The sequence below is a fragment of the Felis catus genome, chromosome F2 (assembly GCF_018350175.1).
Source record: "Felis catus isolate Fca126 chromosome F2, F.catus_Fca126_mat1.0, whole genome shotgun sequence".
Lineage (NCBI taxonomy): Eukaryota > Metazoa > Chordata > Mammalia > Carnivora > Felidae > Felis > Felis catus.
This window is the reverse complement of record NC_058385.1, coordinates 81,579,250-81,600,723: the sequence shown is the minus strand read 5'-3', so window position 1 is coordinate 81,600,723 and position 21,474 is coordinate 81,579,250. Positions and strand designations below refer to the sequence as shown.

Sequence of the window (21,474 nt, the reverse complement as noted above, 5' to 3'; positions counted from 1 at the left end):
CAGTTCCACAGCCTCAGCCATGTCATTTGGGTCACACGTCCCCTTGGTTCCTGTGCGCTGGCTCTGCCGTGGACCAAGGCGAGTGAATCGTGGTCTCTGCCGTCGACACATTTCTGTCTCTTTCTCCTTGTCTCTCCTGTGAATGTTGGCTGCTGTGTGGCGTGGGGCATGGCTATTTAAAACTATTTTATTTTTATTCTCAGTTGTACCTGTTAGTATCATGAAGTGCCCTTCTCCGTCCCATTTCTGTGTTGCCTGCGTTCGGGTCGTGACAAATGGTGCTTCCGCTAGTTTGCATTTGTTGGTATGCCTTTGCACATCCTTTTATTCCTGACCCTTTTGAAGGACCTCAGATGTGTCTCTTATGTGCCACATGAAGTTGGATTTGGCTGTGTGATCCGATCTGAGAATCTTTTTTTTGTTTTTTTTAATTTCACCGGAGAAGGTAAACTAACGTACGATAGTTGGTAGATCAATTAGATTTGATTTAAGTTCTCATGTTCTGTGTGTGTGTGTGTGTGTGTGTGTGTGTGTGTGTGTGTTTGACGTCTTCTACTCTCTGGTGGGTTTTTCTTCTCTGTTTATTTTTTGAAGTCTGTATAGTTCTGACATTTAGGCAGAGTCTGTATCTGCCGTAAGGGTTCTCTTTGTTTTGCTGCCTCACGTAATGCCATTAGCGCTCTGTGTGTGGGGACCGCCTTATTAAGTACCTTCTGTGTCAAGCAGAATATTATCTCCTCCTGTCTTCGTCCCCCCTGACCCTTCAACCCTGTGGAGCCACCCTAAGCCATGAAACTTGGGAGTGTGTTATGGCAGAAAGGGGCTTTGCAGGTGTAATTAAGGTTGTGGTCCCTAAAAGGAAGAGTTGATCTTGGATTATCTGGGTAGGCTCAAAGTGATTCCTTGAGCCCTTAAAAGCAGAGGACTTTGTACAGGGAGAAGTGAGAGAGTCTGAGAGTGAGAAGGACTTGTGGTGCAGGGCCGGAGGGGGGGGGGGCTCTGGCCCAGGGTTGACTAGCTGACCGCAGCCCTGTGGCCGCACGGACCCGTGTTCAGCCAGGGGTCTCAGCCGCCTCCCAGAGCCGCAGGCGGCCGGGCGAACTCCTGACCTGCAGAAACTGTCCTGACCTGCAGAACCCGCGGCTCTGTCTGGTCTGCCGTCAAGTCCGCGGTCCTCGCTTGACGGCAGCGAGGAACAAGTACCCCTTCCGCGGATCGTGGCTGTGACGGTGCGCCTTGTTATTTTCTTCTCCTCACTCGGGTGCGGTCAGCACAGCTGGTTCCCTTCCTCAGCTCTACCTTCGTGCCATTAGTACTTGTACTTGTCACGAAAGCGTCGGCGGTCCGTCCGTCCTCTGCCTCGGAGCTCTTCCTGCCCAGGCGAGGACCTGGTTCGCCCACCTCCCTTCCCGTCCCCTTCCTCCTCCATCCCCTCTCCACACTCACCTGTGTGGTTTGCCTTCTGTCTGTCTCTCCAGCCCCACGTCTGTCTGTCTTGCACCTATGGGGAAGCTTGCTTGGTGCTCCCCACCCTTCTCATCATGCTCCCGTTGGCCCCCCCGAAGGCGGAGGGTTGCCCTGCACTTGCTTTTTCAGAATGGCTGATGGGCGGGGCTTGCGTGTTCAGACGGTGCTTCTGGGCTGGGGCGCCGCGTGCGTGTTGAAGGGACCCTCTGTCCTCTGCACGTCCTGTAGAGGCCTCTCCTTGGTCTCCTCCCTCGGAGGGCGCCCGGGCCTGCCCAGCTTGTTTTCTCCCTGAGGCTGTCATGTCTTTCTTTTGTCCTCAGCGGGTCACCTCTCTTGTCTTTGTCCTTTGTGACCCTTGTCTTTGTTTTCTGGGCCAAGACTCTCTCTCTCTCTTTCTGAGTCAGTTCTTGCAACTCTGCTTGTGGACTTCCCACGTAGGGACAAGTGCTTGTGACTCTGCAGTTCAGGGCTTTGCTCTGCTTCGTGTGGGGTGTGTGGGTGTCCCTCACCTCTCGGCAGGTGTCCCTGCTCTATTCTTTGTCCCTCACCCCCGCCTCGTAGTGTATCAATGCTGGGCAATTCCTTCACTGGTCTTTTTAAAAAAGTTTTAAAATCTTTTTTTTATTCTAGTAAAATATACATAACATAAAATTTGCCATTATAATCATTTTTTTTTTTTTTGAAAGTGAACTCTGCAGCCAGTGTAGGGCTTGAACTCATGACCCTGGGATCAAGAGCCCGCCCGGCGCCACCCACTCCAACCACTTTTCAGTATATCATTCTGTGGCATTCGATGCATTTATAAGCTTGTGCAGCCACGACCACCGTCCACCTCTAGAACTCTCCTCTTCCCAAACTGAAGCTCTGTCCCCGTTGCACACCAGCTCCCGTCGCCCCACCAGCCCGTGCCTCTATGGTTCTACTTCCTGTCTCAGAACCCGAGGCCCCCGGGGACCTCCTCCTGGTGAAGTCACGCAGCCTTTGTCCTTTGGTGTCTGGCTGTTTGCATTTAGCACCGTGCCTTCCAGGTTCATCTGTGCTGGAGGGTCGGGATTTCCTTCCTTTTCAAGGCTGAGCAGTAGCGCCGTGGAGGGACCACATCTGTCCACCCGTCGTCCACAGACACTTGAGTTTCTTCCGTGTTCTGGCCGCTGCCAACGTGGTTTCCGTCCCTTCCTTCGATTCCTTTAGGGATCTGCCCACACGTGGCGCTGCTGGGTCACGTGGGAATTCTGTCATTTTGCACACCCACCGGGAGTGCATGCAGTTCCCTTTCTGCACATCCTCTCCAACTCTTGTTGCTTCCTGGGTTGTTCTGACAGTAGCCGTCCTTCTGAGTGTGAGGCGGCACCTCACTGTGGCCGTGGCCTGCGTTTCTCTGACACACGATGTCGAGCGTGGGTCCGCGTCACACGTCTTCTCCGAGGGAATGTCTGTGCGGGGCCCTTTGCCCGTTTGTAATAGGACTGGCCCTTCTGTTGTTGAATTTTAGGAAGTTTCTTTATATGCTCAGTATTAATCCCTTATCAGACGTGCCTGGCCAACGTTTGTCCCCGGTCTGTGGGTTGCCTCTTCACGCTGCTGATCGTGTGCTTTGATGCACAAGAGTCTTTAATTTTGATGGCGTCTGATTCATCTTTTTTTTTTTTCTTCTTTTTCCGGTGCTTTTGGTGCCAGACTGAACAGCCACGGCCACGTCCAGCGCCACGAAACTGCTGCTCTGTGTTTCTCTCTTGGGTTTTAGACTTCGGCTCCCATGTTTGATCTTTTTTTGCGCTAATTTTGTGCATGGGGTTAGGTAAGTGTCCAGCTTCGTTTTGCTGCGTGCGGATGTCCAGTTTCCCAGCCGTGTGCTGAAGGGACTGGTCTTCCCTGGTGAGTGGTCCTGGACCCTGGTGGGAATCACTCGACTGCATACGTGAGGGTCTGTTTCTGGCCTCTCTGGTCTTTGCCTCTGGTCTGTGTGTCCGTCTTTATGCCGACATTTATGCTGACACCACAGTTTTGATGACCGTAGCTTTGTAGTAAGTTTTAAAATCAGGAAGTATGAGGCCTCCAACTCTGTTCTTTTTCAGTATTGTTTTGGCTCTTGGGACTTTATTGTTCATTTTGGAACAAATTGTTTTTTTTTCCCTGGATCAGTCCTCGTAAGACCCTCCCTGCCCCCTTCTCAGAGAGGTGGGGCAGGGGGGCCTAGAGGGGAGCAGCCTGTGCCCGCAGGCCACCCATCTGGGCACTTCTCCCCATAGTCACGGCTGCTGTGCTGACATAGCCTGACCGGCCTCTCGGGCTGCCTCTGACATCCCTCCTTGCCTGGCTCTGTTCTCAGTGACTCAGGGTTAGTCTGTGGTGTTCAGGGAACGTGAGGTCCTTCCGAGACCTGCCCCTGCGCTGTTCCCCCCCTCCCCCACCACTCTGATTCCCTGCACTTCCTCCTGTGAGGACTCTGCTCAGCTCACCTGCTCTTTGCGGGTTTTTCCTGTGTTGTAGGGCTGCAAATTGTAGTCACTTCTTACTTCCTCTGAATACGAAGTGTTCAGTTAGCTTTAAGGTTTTTGTTTGATTACCTTTTGGTGGGGGGAGGGTCATTCTCCTCACCATCGTAATGTGATTTCTGGGAGGAAATAGGAAAAACTATGCTCAGTTCATTTCCTTGTATTCAGTGATCCAGACTGTGGGAAGGAAAACAGGTCGGTGTGGTTCCCGTGCCTGTTCCGGTGCTGGCACGTAGGACTCATCCACACCCCGGCCCCCTTCTGCCATGACAGAAGGGCCACCAGCTCTGCAGGGCTGAGCTCCAGGCTGGAGAGGCTGGCCCTGTGGGGGCTCAGAGCTGAGTGGGCCTGTTGCAGTCAGCACCGTGGACAGCTCCAGGGTGTCCCTGTGGGAGCCTCGGAAGTGGGGGTGCCTCCGTCCCGGGCAGCCCCTCCTGCCCACAGGGATGCCTCCTCCCTGCAGACCCCTGACCCCAGGGGCAAGTGGCTGGAGGTGCAGGTCTGTCCTGGTGTCAGAGCCACCGGCCTGGCACTCGGTACCAGCAGCTGGGGCGTGCAGTCAGGGGAGGGCTGTGGGGTATTGCTGGGGGCTGGGGGTGAGGGAGAGCTCTCCTTTCACCGGGAGACCCCTCTTGGGTGGGTCTGTGTTTTCAGTGCTGTGGTGAAGAGTGTGGGCTTGGGGGTCCTGGCCTGTGCCTGCTGCCTGCCACCCTGGGCGAGTGGTGGCACCCCTCTGTGATTTAACTCTAAAAGAGGGGAGCCCCTCTTCCCCCGCCGTCTTCCCTGAGATCCTGTTGCAGCCGTTGCCCCCTCCAGCAGCACGGGTCTCTGCTCTTCAGCTGGTACCCTGCTGAAGTTCCTCCCGTTAAAACAACAGACAAAGTGCCACCAGCCTCCCATCCCTGCTGCAGGCGAGGAGGGGTGCTGATGGCCTGGGCGGTGGCCCTGGGGCTGGTGGCTCATGGGAGGACAGGACACTGAAGTGGGGGTGATGGCAGGTGGCAGTGCCAGGGGGGTTTCCTGGTGGTCCTGCTGCTGTGGGGCTGCTTCTGCTGGGACAGTGTGATGGGACAGCGGGATTGAAGGTGAAGCTAGACACATACGGTGTTGATGGTGCTGGTGGTGGTGACGGTGCCTGCTGGGAGAAGGCCCCGTCCCACGTCTCCCCTGCTCCCCCTACACAGGGCTTCCTCACTGTGCCCCCAGCGCCCTGCGTCCTCCCTCCCTGAGGGGGAAGGTGCTCCGGGCACGGGGTCGTACAGGGGGTGCCGTCAGGAGTGAGGTTTATGTTTGCCCTTGCCCCCTTTCCCTGTGACCAGTGGACTCAGCCCCTCCGCGCCTGGTCCCACACAGAGGGGTCCTGGGGCTGTGCTGTCCTGCCGGCAAGCTCTTGCTGGTGCTTTGGCTGTCCTTCCCTCACTGGCCTTTGTGCGGAGAGCTGGGCTGTGACGCCCCGGAATGGCTTGAGCTGCAGCCTGACGGTCTGGTCTGATGGCGGAGGCCCAGTGGGGTGGGGCCAACACAGGCCTTGGCAGGACAGGGACCTGGGTCTGGATCCTGCCTCGGCCTCTGATACGGCTTCCTGGGCAAGTTCTTGTTCTCTCCGAGCCTCAGTTTCCCAGCCGTGAAGTATGACAGTTAAGGTTCCCTTGCCGTGGGTCCGAGGGTTAGATGGTGACCGGTCCAGCTGTGCCCAAGCCCAGCCCCCGCTCCAACCCTGCCCCCGCTGCCTGCCCCCACCCCCGTCAGAAGTCTCTGGGCCTCGTGCAGCTGTGTGGATGGCTCCGCCCCCACCCCTGTGACTCGGGCTGCCTCCTTGCTCCTTTGCTGCCACCATCCTGGGCGAGGGCTCCGCTGGTGGAGCAGGCAGCTGGGCGGTGGGCTGGCCTCCCGTGGCCTTCCCAGAGAGGGGAGCGAGGGCGGGGGCGGCGCGGCAGGTGGAGACAGAGAAGGGCGTGCTCGGCTGGTGTCCTGACCGCCCCTTGGTGCCGTCAGCCATTCTGTTGCTCTGCGGCCCGTTCTGGGCGCTGTTCCGCGAGGTGCCTGGGGTGCCTGGCTGGCATTCTGCGTGACGTGGAGTCCACGTTGCTATAACAACGCTCCGAGGCGCGCCATCGCAGCTCCCCCAGCTGGCCTCCTCTGCCTCTGGCTCTGTGGTGCACACGGGCGCACATGTGCGTGGGGCCGAGCATTTGGCCTGGGCGTGTGGGGGGGGGAGGGCAGAAATCGGTCAGGGGGATGGTGGCCTGAGCGTGGGTGAGAGCACGAACTGGGGCTCTTTGACTTCGGGTCTCTGCACCCAGATGCACCTTAGAGAGGTGAGGGTGTGTGCCCAGGTCCCCCGTGGGAGGGGACTCGCTCTGGCCCGCAGCCAACTCTCCCGCGGAAGGAAACAAGAACGTCAGTAGTCACGATTCCCCAACACCTCTTTTGCCGTGTCCTCCCCTCGGGGAGGGGTTCTGGGTTCCGGCCGGCCGGCCTGAAGCGGCAGCATCCGTGGGAGCCAGCAGCCACCCCCTGGCCACACACACGGGCCCACCTTGGCAGACAGATGGCTGGGGGACCCGCTTCTGCCCAGTTGCCTGGTGGTCTGGGGCAAGTTCTACCCCCGGGCCTCCACCAAGGGTCTCCTGTGGCCAGGACCTGGGTGATGGCTGTGCCTGCCTCGTGGGAATGAGTCGGGTGGTAACGTCTGGGAAGGTCTTGTCGGTCCTGTTGCATCAAGGTGGTCGTGTCCACGCTCTTACTGTCAGGGAAACCACGTGGAGGAAGAGAAGGAAAGCGCCAGCCCTCAGTCTCCCTACCTCTGCTCCCTAACACTGCCGCCAGCCCCGAGCCCTGCGTACGCCCTGACCTCCACCACGGGTGCCCCCGCTCCTGTTTGGAGGCCGCATTGGGTGTGGGAAGGAGAAGGCGCGGGGACCTGGGCCTGGCCGCCAGTTGGCTCCCTTGGTGCCTCATGGCCCCGGCACCCGGCTGCGGGAGGGAATAACTCGTCTGCAGACATTTACGGAGTGGGCCAGGTGCCGGTGATGCAGAAGTGGCTGAGATGGGGCACCGGCCGTGGGCCGCTCACCGTGTGGCCCAGCCACTTGCCGCTGGTGACCGAATCGGGGGTCAGCCTGGGCTCATCCTGGGCCAGGCCGTGGCCGGTGGGGACCAAGTGTCCCCAGTGAACGTCTTTCCCAGGGAGCAGAGATGGACAACACGGGGTGGGCCATTTGCAGAGGTTCGCACTGTCGAACCACATATTGGCTGCTCCAGGTCCTTGCTGCCCGGGGCAGCTCCTGGGGCACCGGGCAGCCTGTGCCCAGTGCTGGAGTGCCAGGGGTCCCTCAGCCAGCACAAGGACTCGAGCTCGCCGCTCCGGCCCCGGGGACGCATCCGTGACCAAGGCTGACACGTGCCGTGGCCCGGATGCCTGCGCGTACCCCCGCCCTCCAGCCCCTGAAACCGTCCTGTCCTCCCCGTCGTCCTGCCCTGTTGCCCAGCCCAGGAGCGCTGATGTGTGTGCCTGGTGAAGTGAGGGCATTCGTTTTATTTCTCCTGAAAATAAGAAGCGACGTGTGCCTGGCAGAGAACTCGGAAAGCCCGAGCAGCTCACACCCTGGGTGCTGGGACCCAAGCGCGGTTCGTGTGCCCACGGCCTCCCCTGACCTGCCACTCAGCCGCAGAGCTCCGAGCAGTTCTGTGACCGCCTAGACGCATGATTTGCCCCCCTGCAGGGCACCTGTTTAGCGCGTGCGCTTCAGCGGCTGTAGCACACTCACGGGTTGTGGTTGCCGGACGCTTTCACCCCTGCAGATGGAAACCCCCGGCCCACAGAAGTCACTTCCCTTCCTGTCTCTCATCCACCTGCCAGCCCCTGGTTTGCGTCTGTCCGCATAGACTCGTCTGTCCTGGACATTTCGTAGAAGTGGGATCTGCCCTCGCGTGGCTCTCCGTGGCGTTCACAGCTGCCCCGCTTCATCTGCCGGGGTGGCGGTCTCAGCAGGTTCGTCCGACTCTTCCACGCGCTGCCTTGACCGCGACGGAGCTGACGGACGGCGACGCTCTCAGCTCTCCTGTGCTGGGTGTGGTGAGTTTTGAGGGCTGCGTCCGCCCGTGAAACCGCCACCGCCGCCGTGGTCAACGTTCCCGCCCACCGGCAGGTCCCCCCGCACCAGACGCGAGCGCTGCCTGTTCTAGAATTTCACATTCGTGGTGTCGTACCACGTGAACTCTCCGTGGTCTGGCTTCCCGTGTGTGACGCGATGTCCCCGGGTGTCCTGTGTCTGCAGGCCCACCATCTTCTGGAGGGCGGGTGCGGGTTTGTCTCTTCCCCCGTGGGGACACCGACCCACCCGCCTGTGGTTTCCCCCGGGCTTGTTTCTCGGGTGGCTGGGCCGTGCACGTTTCTTCTTTGGGTTATCTGCACACATCCTGGCTGGTTTTCATCACCCTCGAATGTGTTTAAAGACCAGTTTGTAGGGGTGCCTGACGTGTGAACGTGAGCAGCCTCTGTCCCGTTGTGGTGCGGGTCTTTCTAGCGTTGCTGCCTTTTAATCTCGCTGCTGTTGCATTTTGATTTACAAAATCTTTTTTAAATTTAATATGCTGCCAAATGTGTTTTCTTGTGTGTGTATGTGTGTTTAACGTTACTTTTGTATTTCTGAGATGTGTCTTTTGGGTTGCTTTAACCTTTTATTTATTTTTATTTTTTATTTTATTATTATTTTTTTATTTTAGAGAACGAGCGAGTGCAGGGGAGGGGCAGAGGGAGAGAGAGCGAGCATCTCGAGCAGGCACAGAGCCCACCGTGGGGCTTGATCCCCAGACCGTGGGATCATGACCTGAGCCAAAACCAAGAGTCAGATGCTCAACCATCTGAGCCACCCAGGTGCCCCTAATATTCTATATTTAATACGTTTTTAAAATCTTGGGGCGCCTGGGTGGCTCAGGCGGTTGAGCGTCCGACTTTGGCTCAGGTCATGATCTCATGGTTCGTGAGTTTGAGCCCCGCTTTGGACTCCGTGCAGACAGCTCAGAGCCTGGAGCTGCTTCCGATTCTGTGTCTCCCCTGCTCATGCTCGCTCTCTCTCTCTCTCTCTCTCTCTCTCTCAAAATAAATAAACATTAAAAAAATTCTTTTAAATCCTCAACCCTTTGGTCCTTGTGGATTGGCTTTGTTTAGGTTTTAGATGAGGAGCCAGTTGGCTTGGTGTCTTCTGGATCTTCTGTGCTCACCGGTGTATCAAGCACGGGGCAAGGGAGGACACTGTGGCCTGGTGGGGGGAGGGGTGAGCTCCAGGAGGTGGGGCCCCTTCCTTGGCGCCTGTGTGAACTCCGGTGAGCATCCGTCCCTCCGTCCCTCCGTCCCTCCGTCCCTCCATCCCCCCATCTCTCCATCCCTCCGTGTGCCTGGAGTCCTCGCTGAGGACGGCGGTTGGGCAGGGCCCCTGCAGGTGGCTGTGAGCTCAGCAGTCACTTCTCCTCAACCCTGGTCTGCGGCTGCGCCCCTGCCCAGCCTGGGTCCTGACGGGGCCGCCTGAAGCCGCTGCTTCCCCAGGGCAGGTGGACTGTCAGCCGGAGTGTCCGCTGGTGGGTTTGTGCGTTCCTCATTTGCACCCTGCGGGTGGCAGGGCCTCTGGTCCTCAACTTGTCCTGTCCCCGCACCTTCCCCAGGGCTCAGGTCTCCCTGTGAGGGATGGCAGGGACGGGCACTCCTTGCGGCCCCGGCGGCTGAGCCTGTCCCACTGTGCCGCACTCACTCCTGGGCGGCTCTGCGGGACGCGGAGTGCACACAGCGGGGACAGGAGCGGCTCTGTCCTGTCACAAGGCTGGTGAGTGACACGTGGGGACCTGGGCCTGGGGCTGTCCTGTAAAGAGGGAGCTGGTCACCAGCCTCCCGCCTGGGGTACCCCCTCCTCCCTTCTTCCGTCCACACGTTGTTCTTCCTTTGCTGTGGCCTGGGCCTGGGCTTGGTAGGGCCCGAGTCGTGTCTCCCGTGTGGGACCCCCGGTGTGGGGGCTGCTTTTGGGGCCGTGCCGCGAGGACCGTGACATGGGCCGGTGGGTGCGATGGTGTTTTCCGTGTGAATGATCTGATGTGTTCACTCCAGGATCAGGGCTGTGAGACACTGTGCCCCGTGCGCCGTCACAGATTGGTGGGGGCGGGGACTCGGCCGGAGACGCATCATGGACTGCCCGGCGGGTGGCTCTGTGGCTGGCTGCTACCAGGCCTGCCTGGCAGATGCTGAGGAGAGAGGAAGCTGGTGTCCGCCCCAGGGCCTGTGCTGCCTGGGTGCCCACCCCCTCCCCTCCACCGCCCCCTCCCCTCCACCCGCCCCCTCCCCTCCACCTGCCCACCCCCTCCCCCTCCTCCTGCCCACCCCCCTCCCCCTGCCCCCTCCCCCGCCCATCTCCCCCTCCACCTCCCCCTCCTCCTCCCCCCTCCCCTTCCTCCTGCCTACCCCCCTCCCCCTGCCCACCTCCCCCTCCACTTGTCAACCCCCGTCTACCTTCCCCTCCCCTCTCTTCTCCCTCTCTCCCTGCCCACCCCCCCATCTGCTCCCTCCCCTCTACCTGGCCCCTCCCCCTTTCCTCTCCCCTTCCACCTGCCCCCTCCCCCTGCCCACCCTCCTCTTTCCCCAGGTGGGGATGTCTTATGCAGGGGCCTAGAGGCAAGGAGGGATGGGCCTGCTGCTGCCCACACTGCCTTGCTCTGTGGTGATCCTGACCTGTCCCTGCCCCCCACAGGCACAGGGTGGGCAGCAGCTGGGAGGTCACCCATGTTGTCACAGGGCCCCGGATGCGGAGTGCACTGTGGGTGCCCGGCGGCCCCGAGAGATGTCTTGGAGCACGGAGAATGGGGCCCGGTGTGCCGTGGCCCCAGGCGTGCTGTCCTCTGGCATCGCCACCCAGGTGGGGGGGCCACCGCTGGGCAGGCCCTGGAGGCGAGGTGTTCCCGGGTCGCGCCTTGTGTTCGCACCCGTGTTTCTGGTAGAAAGGGGACCGGAGCTCCCGTGTCTGGGTGCCTGCCCCGCGGGTTGTGTCCAGCGTGCACTTGTGTGGCGGTGACGGTCTGGTGGGTTTGCGAGCCACAGAGGCCTTTCCAGGCCCCCTGAGGGCAGGGCACGGGGCCCCGGGGGTCCCCCTTTGCCGTCTGGCCTCTTTCTGCCCCCTCTCCCAGTGCCTCTTTCCCGTTTCAAACTGTTTTCATTTGAGAGCATCCTTGAGGGGCCTCGGTTCATGGAGTTCCCGCTTCTGAAGTGACGTGCTGAGAAGCCGTGTCCCCGGCGACCGGCCCCACCCAGTCGCCCCAGGTTTGGCTTCTCTTTCTGCTGCTTCATCTTGCGGGGTTGTGTTGTGCACCCTGTGTGCTGAGTCCTCCCTCCTTCCTTCTTGTCTGTCTGCTTCCCTGCCTCTGCCTCAGGGGTCCCAGTGCCTGCGGGGCTCAACCTGGTGGCCCTTCTCTGGAGCGCCAGCCTGCGGCCAAGAGCCTGTGCTGGGGCAGATCCCTGCGTGGCAGCAGGACCTGTTGGTGGGCTTGCCCTGCAGAGCTCCAGTGCCAAGGCCCTCCACTGCGTGGTGGTCTTGGGGTCCCTGACGTCCGAGTCCCCACCTGTCACCGACCTGGGCTCCCGCAGCAGCCTGAGGCAGGTCCCGGGGACAGTGGCCGATGGACGGTCCTGGCGGGAGCTCTGAGGCCCACCCTGGCCTCTTCCTGGAGGGCGGCGGTCACTGAATTATATTCGCTCTGCTGTGGCTTCTTGGGCACGTTGGGGGTCGAGTGGGTGTCGGGGGGAGGGTCCGGGTTGTCCCTGTCGTCTCCCTACCTCCCATTGGTGTGAGGCCGGGCCGGGTCCTGGGCTCCCAGGGCCCTGACCTCTGAAGGGGGTGGGGAGGGTCTGGACACCAGCCCGGTCTGACTTGTAGCTGCTTCAAAGGCCGGAGGGGGCTCTTCCCAGGGAGCTGGTCCTGGGCACCGCCCTCCTGTCTCCCCGTCTCTCCTTCCTGTGGCACCAGAACAGACGCACGCACACACGCGTGTCTTTTGAGAGCCCAGCGTCCCCGCAGACAGGTGAGGGAGGAAAGTGCTAGGAAGAGGGTGGGGCCTGAGTGGCCAAGGGGCCTGGAGGAGAGAACAGGAAGAAAGCAGAAGCGGGGGCGGGCGCTTAGACCCCACAGGCCCACCCGCGGGGTGGCCTCGCGGAGTGTGCCTTGACAGGAGACAGCAGGGAAGTGGCAGGAGGGCTCACTAGTTAGTGTTCGGAGGCCTCTGCACTGGCTCACTGTCCCCCCAGCACCCCGGAGGCTGAGGAGAGGGCAGGGCGCCCGTCCCGTGTGCGGTCTTTCCTTTGACGATGTTGGGATTGTGCGTCCTGCTTAGGAAACTTCCCTGCGCTCGGGTGAGCTGAGAATCCCCGTTTCTGGTCTGCTGCACGTGTGTGTGTACATGGGTCTGTCTTGACACTTCCTTATTCCGTCGGTTGACGTCTTCACGCACAGAGTTGCAGTTTTGGAAGCGCTCTGGTGTTTATCGTACTAGCTTTACGGAGAGAGAATTCACATACCCTGAAGCTCACCCTTTGGAAACGTATAGCCCAGCGGTTTTCGGGCTGTTCACAGAGCTGTGCCTCCGTCAGCACTCTCTCATTCCAGAACCTTCTCGCCGGCCTAAAAGAAAGCGCACAGCCAGGAGCAGTCCGTCCCCATCCCTCTGCCCCAGCCTCCGGCAGCCACCTGTCTGCTTTCTGTTCCCATGGATTTGCTCGTGCTGGACGTGTCTCCTAAGTGGAATCACACACGTGTCGTTTCCGTGCCGGATCCTTTCTGCCCGTAGAATGTTCTCCAGATCCGTCCGTGTCGTGGCCTTTGCCCGCCTGTCATTCTCAGGATGTCGGGTCTGGGGATAGTGGTCCTTCCCGTTAGTTTGTTTGCTGTTTTCCTGGATATCGTCTGTTCCTCTTGCCTTTCCACGCGGACTCACCCTCAGCCTCTGAGCTCCCTAAGGAAGCTCGCTGGGGTTTTTATCGGGGTGGGACAGCGGACATCTTCATGAGGCCAGGTCGTCCCATCCGGGAGCGGGGGGGTCTTTCTGCTGGAGCAGTTCTGCCCCTCTGTCCCCCTGGAGTGATTTACAGGTTCCTCTTAGACGTGCTTCCCGGTTCCTCTCTCGTCCCTGCATGTGTGTTCCCGGGTGTCCTGTCCTTTTCGTCGTCGGTGCTGTGTCTTTGCTGCTCCGTCCTCTCACCGGCGTCCGTGTGTGGAGGGTCCTGCCCTCTGATGGCGAATTTCGCACCCTCCTGCAACACCTGCATCTTTGCCTTTCGGCATTCAGGTTGGGTTTTACACACATGCCCTCGTGTCAGTGGCAAAGAGACTGTGCGTTCCGTTTCCTTGTCGCCCCTCGGTGGCCTCTGCCGTCAGGCCGCGTGGGCCGGCCGGTGCCTCCGGAGCGGCGTTGGGCGGTGCTGGGCCTGGCGGTGCTTGTGCCCTCTCCTGGGCCTTCTATCTAAGGGGCGCTGACCTCATCATCTCCAGAAAGTTCTCCTCTGTTTCCGTCAAGGGTTTGGTGGCCATCTGTGGACAGCTTGTAGGCTTCCCTCTGGTCCACTGCTGTGGCTGCCGGCTCCTAACATTGAATATGCTTTGCACTCAGGGAGAAAGAAACACCTGGGGGTTTGGACTTTGTTTTCTTAGTAACCTATTGAGTGTTTTCACATCAACGCAAAACCGGTTCACCATTTGTTTTTGGACCGCGTTTATCAGGTTTCGGTACCAATGTCATACGTGCTTCACCGAAGAGAGTCGGGAAGTTTCCCTCCATCGTCAGCGCCCTGGAATAATTTATGGAGCATTGGAAATGTGGCAGAATTCCCCTGCAAAACCATCTGGCCCTGGTGTTTTGTGGGGGTGGCTTCATGATAACGGTTTCTATTTCTTCTCTCCAGATTCGTCTGTTCAGGCTGTCTCGGGTGGGTCACTTTTGGCGAACCTCACTTTCCGGAGACACAACCCCTTTCATCTGTGTTGCACCACTTTGGCGTGTAGACGTTGGAAAGCACAGCCTTACGATTCCGTAACCTTCTTTCTGTTTCAGCGACTATTCTTTCTTTCTAATTTTTCACATGACATATCTCTGCTTCCTCCCTCTTTTCTTGAGCGTGTTAGTGGTTGTCTCCTTTGTCAGTAGTTGAGAAAATAGGGTTTTGATTCACAAGTCAGATCTATTGTTTTTCCATTTCTTACCTCATTAATATTTGCTTTTATTTATATTGTTTCTTCGGGTACTCTTGAATTATCTTATTGCTTTTTTTTAACTTACTTTTTTTAAGGGTGGATGTATTCATTAGAACATCTTGGGCTACAAATAACAGGAAATCAAACTGACGTGAGCTTACGTGACGTGGAAACAGCCCACGAAGCTCACGGGAAAGCAAAGGCGGGCAGGAGGCAGGTGTTGGGGATACTGCACTTCTCTGTGGTTCCTTTCGCGTGGCTCCCCTGTGCGTGAGCTGCTGCAGGCCCCCCGGGCCTGTGGTCAGAGGATGGCTGCAAGCCGAGGGGACACGGACGGCAGGCACAGGAGTCGACGTCATTCCTGGCACACCGTCCTCCACCCTCGGAGCGCTGTGCGCAGTGGGCACCTTAGCTGGCAGTGCGTGGGTAAACGCATGGGTTTTTCCAAACCCTTAAACTAAGGATTTTGTTTGTTTTCACCTTTTTTCACGAAACGTTCAGCGTCGTGGATTTTCCTCTGGTCACTCTTTTAAATGTATCTTATTGATATGTTTGTGCGATGTTTTCACTGTTTGGTTCTTTTTTGGAAATTTCCGAAGTTTTGTTTGTATTTTTTCTTTTTTCTCCTAAGAGTTGTTTAATGCATTGTGCTTAAAATAGGAGGGCTTCTTGGTTTTCGGACACATTTAAAATACATGATCACGCTGATGCCAGTGCCTTAGTTCCCCAGCCTCAAGCGTCTGTCCGTGGACACGGCACTTTTCTTCACTCACGTACATGTGCTCTACTTTCCTTCTTTCTTTCGGTTTTTAATATTTATTTGTTTTTGAGAGAGAGAGATAGAGACAGAGACAGAGCATGAGCAGGGGAGGGGCAGAGAGAGACAGAGGGAGACACAGAATCCCAAGCAGGCTCCAGGCTCCGAGCTGTCGGCACAGAGCCCGACGCGGGGCTCCAACTCATGAACCGCGAGATCATGACCTGAGCCGAAGTCGGACGCTTCACCGACTGAGCCACCCAGGCGCCCCCAATTTCATTTTTAACTTAAAAGTTTTGGGGCACGATAATTCTAGGTTACAGAAGAGTTACCAGATGGATAGACATCCAGTGTGCACCCCGGTGCCCCTCCCCACCTTGACTTTGTCCTTCCGTGTGTACGTGTGTGCACGCACGCGAACGTGTTCCCTTCTGGACCGCTTGATGGTGAGCGGCAGACAGGATGCTCCCTGGTCCTCAAACACACCGTCTTACGCAACCGCGGCGCGGCAGTCCCAGTCGGGAAAGTAACACAGGTGCAACTCTCGTCCTTGTTCGTGTTCATCAGGGCAGAGCTTGTGAATTGTCCTCATAACACCTTCTTACAAAAGAAATCCAGGACCGCCTGTTAGTTTAAGCAATGACGTGTCTTCAGCCTCCTTTGCTCTGGGACGATCCCTTGGTCTTTGTGTCCCGAGATTGCGTTTGTGAAGGTGGCAGGTCAGTTATTGAGTAGACGGCTTCTCAGTTTGGTCGTTTCTGCTGTTTCTCGCGGCCCTCGCGGGGGGGGGGGGGGATCGCAGAGGTGCTGTCGAGTGCTTCTCCGTGCGCGGTGACCGTGTTCACTTAGATCATTTGGTTAAGGGGATGTCTGCCAGCTGCCTCTGAAAAGTTACAGTTTTTCCATTTTTAATTAGCAGGTATCTTGGGGAAGATCTTGGAGCCTGTGTGACTGGCCTCTCATTTAGCAGACCTGTCCCGGCAGCCGTAGCACCCTGGACACGCTTGTCGGAATCAGGGTCGTGACGGCCGCCCCTCCCCCACTCCCTCTGCGTTATCGGCTTTCTGCTCGAAGGAGGAGCTTTTCCTTTTTTCCCTCATTTATTTATTTGTGACCGTGTGGACCCGTGGGTTTTTATTTTGTTCAATGATTGTAATCCTTCGTTACTGTTACTTATTTTGGGGCTCAGACTGTCCCGGATGTGGCGGTGGAAGCCTTCCCACTGGCCCCCGCGTCCTTTGGTGACGTCCCCACCTACCTTGGAGCACTTCCCGCTCTGTCGAGCGAGCGGGAACACCCTGTTCTCGGTGTATCTGTTCTCTGCTCTGCCCCAGCCCTGGGATCAGCTGTGTCTCCGGGGAGTCTGAGTCCTTCTTGGGGAAGAATGGTGTTTTAGCATCAAGATCAGCGTGCTGGGTGTGCTCCCTGCTGTGGGGAGACAAAGCGAGGAAGCGAGGAAGTAACGAGCTTCTCTCTCTCTCTCTCTTTCTCTCTCTCTCTCTCTCACACACACACACACACACACACACACACACACACACACACACACAGGGCCATGCCTGTGGTGACATCGACCTGCACAGGCCTGTGCATGTTGAAACCTGAATCTGAACGGGAGACTCCAAGCTCCGGTCGAGTGGTGCTCCCTGGGGAGGGTAAGGGTGCTGGGCAGAGGTGAAACAGGCTGAGGGGAGGTGTCCTCCTGCTGCTGCCGGGGGAGGGCGCCGAGGGCCGGCGGCCGGCTCCCAGGTCCTGCCTGTCTCTGTGGTTTGGAGTGAGTCACTTTCTCTTTGTGCGTTCAGCGTTGTCATCTTAAAAATTGGGGTTTGGGTTGGGTCAGGGAGTACCCGGCACAGGTGACCCCACCCCTGCCGCGGACGCACGGTAGACGTCCGTCCTCACACAAGGCTGCCTGTGACTCCAATGCACCCCAGACATTGCCTGCGTGACGCTCCTGTCTTGGTGCTGGGTGTGCCCGGATCGGCCGAGCGTGCTGGGTAGCCGGGTCTTGTGACGTCGTGGCCTTCGCCCAGGGTCTCCAGGCCGGCTTGGCTTCCGCAGCACCCGTGAGGGCACGTTGGCGAGACAGGCATTTTGGGGGGCCCACGGGCAGCAGTCCGTCGAGGGAAGCGCGGGCGTAGAGGGTAGCGGCCCAGCCTGACGCTGCTCCCCTGGGCTGACTCGTGGTGTCCACCTGCCCCGATCGGCAAGCCGGGGCTGCCCGGCCTCTGCCTGGAGCAGCGTGGGCGGGACTGGGCATCGCCGTCACAGCCTCCAGCCTCGCCCTCCCCGGGGGCAGCGCTGCCGTCTCTGAGCAACGCAGCTCTGGGGCTCCTGCCTCCCTGGAGTGGCGTGGCCGGGGTTGGCGGCTGGGCCCCGGGCGGAGCCGTGCGCGGGGCAGCGCTGGCTTCGGGTCCCCTCCCAGCGGGCCTCCTCGGTCGTGCGGGGCGTGCGGCCAGGTGAGCGGAAGGTGGTTCGCAGCAGGACGGTCCGGGCGGTGGGGGGAGGCCCCGGCCAGCTTTCCTTCTGCACCGCCTGGTACCACGCTCTTCTACCCGGCCCTGCCTCCTCCAGGAAGCCTCCCCACCTCCCTGCTGATCCCTCACACGGCAGGCACCAAAGGGAGCCGGCGCCCGTTTGCCGCTCTCTGTGTTGGACACGTTTCGGTCGTGGCTTGGGTCCTGTCCCTCAGCCCGGCTCTGTGCCCAGAGAAGCGCTCGCCATGTGTCCAGGGAGGGGCGGGGGGTCCCGGTGCCGCTGCGGCCCGACACCCACTTGGGTCCCAGAGGGGCGGGCGGGTGCAGTGTTGCCTGGAAAGGCAGATTAACCAGGGCTGTGGTTGTGCAGGGGTGGGGAAGAAGGGCGAGAGAGGGGCAGCAGGGTAGAGATGGGCGAGGACTCAGGTGAAGGACAGCGCCCCAGGCCAGAGCCCAGGCCTGAGGGCCAGGTCCCCAGGGCTGTCGGCAGGGCGAAGTCTGGGTGGGACTGAGGCAGGGTCCCCATGATGGTGCATCGGTCTCCCGCCTCCTTCCTTGTCTGTGCCCAGCTGGAGCATGAGGCCCCACGGGCAGGGGGGACTGTGTGATGCTGAGTTTGCTGTGTCCCCATCACAGCGCAGGTCAGCGGTCCAGGGAATGCAGGCCCAAAGATGAACTCACTCCTTGCTTAGTTCACTGAGGGCTGGACAGCTGCCCATTTTACACTTGAGAAAACAGGCGCCTGCTCTCCATCCTTGGGGTCCCCTTCAGCTTGAGGGCTACCCCAGTCTAGAAAATACTCTCCTTTCTCTGCTGCCAGCAAGGTCAGCCGGGGTCTCGGGGCTCCCCTGCCCCTGACAGCCCCAGGCCGATGGAAGGAAGCTGCAGGCAGAGGTCATGTCCTGCTCGGGAGCCCGTCTGGGGCAGAGCCGGCCCTGTCCTGGCCCTGGCACCGGCCCTGGAGTCCAGGCCGCTGGACTCCAGCCTGGAGCTGTGTCCGCTGGTCTCTCCCGACCAGGGTCCGGGGGCGTCCTGCCGTCCGTCTGTTCTCTCCTCTGGGGCTTAGGGGCTTTGTCCTGGGGGCAGGGCTGTGTTGCTGGGGCGTTCCCTGGCACCCCCCACTTCCTTTGCTGCCCCAGAAGCAGGATCTGGGCACTACGAGGACAGATGGCTCCCTCAGGCTGCTGGCAACGAGCCTGGCGCCAGCCCTGGGGGTGCAGGGCCCGAGGAGCTGGCGGCTCGAGGAAGCCGCTCGACGGGAGGCCTGCTCGGGAGCAGGCAGTGTTCCCGTGGCCTCCGGCAGCTCCGAGGCGGTCCAGGGCCCTTCCCGGGTACTGCGGCCCATCAGCATCCCCTACCCCCGGCCCTCCCGGGGGCCTTGCTGCCGCTTCCGCCCGCCTGGGCCCCCGGTGGCCGCCCCCGCCTTTGTCCAGCTGCTCCCCCTCCCCGTCTGACTCCACCGCCGCCTGCCCTCGCCTGTTGAGGGTCGGGGTGCGAACTGGCTGCGGGCGGCTGAGTGGGAGCGGTGTGGAGGAAGCTGATGGCTCAGCCTGGGCACAGGGCCCCTGGGGGACCTGAGTGTGTGCCCACGGCCCCTCGCTGTCTCCCAGCGATGGGGGTGGGGGGGCGGCCCTGCTGGGTTCTGGGTCCCCCAGGGGCTGGAGCAGCGGGCCCAGGACAGGTACTGGTGTTTGGTGTTTCTGGTCCTCAGGCTGGGGCGCCTCTTTGTGGCTCTGGCAGTGGGGCAGCCTCACCCCCCGTCTGCCGAGCAGACGCTGGTGGCACATGTTGCGGGTGGTTCCCGGCAAGAGGAGGTTGCGAGCCAGACGAGGCGGCAGGCTGGGGGTCTTTTCCCTTCCCTGCCTCTGCAGGTGGGCTGCTCATTGTCCTTTGCTTGCCCGGATGCAGCCGAGGGTGGCCCCCGTGGCCTCCGTTCGCCCCTCAGTGGTGCTGTGGGCTCGGCCCCTCTGTCCCTTTCTGCTGCCCTCCCTGCGCTGGGCACATTGTGGGCTCGGGCTGGGGTCCCTAGTGTTGCCCCCCCCCCCCCACCAGCCTCTGTCACCTCCTCTGGCAGGCCCCGGGCTCCCCTGTGTGCGCGCTGCCCCTCCCTTCCGACCCAGTCGGCCAGTCCTTCCTGCGCCCGTTTGGACCCCTCTTGAGCTGCTTCCTCTGGGGAGCTGCCAAGCCCGCCCAGTCCGGGGCTCTAGCCATGGCCCCCGGTCCCCACAGCTTTCTGTCCCAGGGGACATTCCCGCCGACTTCCGACAGATGCTCACGACCCCAAGGCTGTGCCGGGGCCCACCCTGTTCACACCGGACACGGTGCCCAGTGCGCTGTGCCTGCCTGGGGTCCTCGTAGCCCCCCAGGACAACATGGTGACTCTGGGGCCACCCTCCAGGCATCTGAAGAAAGTGTGGGTCTCTGCCTGGGTCGTCTGCTCAAGGCAGACACCCCCGCAGCCCGCCCCTCTGTTTCCAGACTCCTCTTTCTGCGTGATGATCTCAGTGGAATCTTAAAAATGAAGCTTTAATGTTTCAGGATTATACACATACAGAGTGTAGAGAAGAAATGAGCCCTACGTGGTTATTTGAGAAAAACAGGGATTCCAGTTTCCTCTTCCCAGGGTCTGCTACTTTTGATCTTCTAGATCTTTGGGTAACTTTTCTCTGAATAACATGCTCGTTCACTACTTCTCTGTCGTTTCCAACAGTTAGACACTATCTACTGTCTTGCAAGATGACGACTGAAGTGTCCTTTCACACGTGTGCTTGACTCACACGCATGCACACTGAGCACACACATGCACTCACACACCTGTGCACACACATGGTTGAGCACACATGCACACACATGCACACGAGCACACACACCCGTGCACCACGCTCGAGCACATGCGTGCATACGTGCACGCACACACTTGTGCACACACACTCGAGCACACGCACACACATGTGCAGACACGCCCAAGCACACACATGCACACACACGCGCGCATGTGCTTGAGCGCACGCACGCTTGGTTGAGCATACACGCACACACACATGCACACGCTCGAGCACACACACCTGTGCACACACGCTCGAGCACACACACTTGCCCTCCTCCAGCACGGCTCCTTGCTGCATCCTATTGGCAGGTGGATGAGGCCGTTCCTAACCGCAGCTGCTGAGGGCTGAGCCTCGTCATTACCTGGGATCGTCCTCGTTTCCCCTTCACCGTGTTTCCCTGGGGCTCGGTTAGGTCCAGACGCCGCGGCCATGATTGCACCCTCCCGAGGATGTGTGTCTGGAACCTTCTGCCGCTCTGGAACCTTCAGTCGCCCCCCTGGCCCTGGCACAGCTTGGGCCCCGGGCCTCTTGGCTTGTGCCGCAGGCGGTCGTGCCTGTTTTCCTGGGTTCTCCGTCCTAGGTGGAGTGTGGACTCTTGTCCTCTCCCAAGAAGGGCAGGGAAGGGCCTGCACCGTGTCAGAAAGTGTCTTCTGTGCCCTCACGGGGCCGCCATGGTTTTAGGTTCTGTCCTCATGGCTCATGAGGGCCGTTGCCTTGGGTTTCTGGTTGCTCATCCCCTTCCCTTGGTTTCCTCTGTCCCCACGATTCCCGTCCCTCGGAGGCAGGAGGCCCATCCTGGCCTCCGGTCCCGTTCTGTCCCTGTTCTGCTTCCTGGGCAGACGTCTCCCACCTTTGCACCAAGCACCGCACTTGGGCGCCGTGGTGTCCCCAGCACCTTGTGTGCCCCGGGCGCGCCGGACAGCGTCCTGTGGGGCTTTGGGGGCAGTGCTTCCTGTCTCCAGGGCTGGTGGCGAGGGGCTGGGTGACCTGGATTTGCCCCCAAGGAGGCCACCTGGGGAGGTCGTGGGCACTGGGGTCGCCCCATGAGATCCGAAACCCTTCTCTGCCGGCCGTGTGGCCTTGGGCGCTTACCGCTCTGTGCCTCAGTGTCCCCGTCTGCGGCTTGAGCAGTGGTGGGGTGTCCTCGCAGCTGCTCGTGAGGACGGCGTGCAAGCCCGTGGAGGCACGCAGGGAAGCGTGAGTGTGCCCGCTGCTCTGGGCGCCCGC

At 59.9% G+C, this 21,474-nt stretch overlaps 1 protein-coding gene across 14 annotated transcripts in view; it reads left to right on the top strand.

The window, feature by feature from the left end:
• TSNARE1 (t-SNARE domain containing 1) overlaps nt 1-21,474 on the top strand; it is a 153,150-nt gene that overhangs the window by 13,782 nt on the left and 117,894 nt on the right. Inside the window, exon 2 of one of the 14 annotated variants that reach the window (XM_045049978.1) lies at nt 3,145-3,265. The exons of 12 other annotated variants lie outside the window; for them this stretch is intronic. In XM_045049978.1, coding sequence (XP_044905913.1) covers nt 3,256-3,265 — 10 coding nt within the window. In that variant the 5' untranslated portion in view covers nt 3,145-3,255. Of the gene's footprint in view, nt 1-3,144; nt 3,266-6,248; nt 8,041-21,474 lie in introns of those variants that run through there. One more of the 14 variants, XM_045049981.1, reaches the window with a different exon arrangement.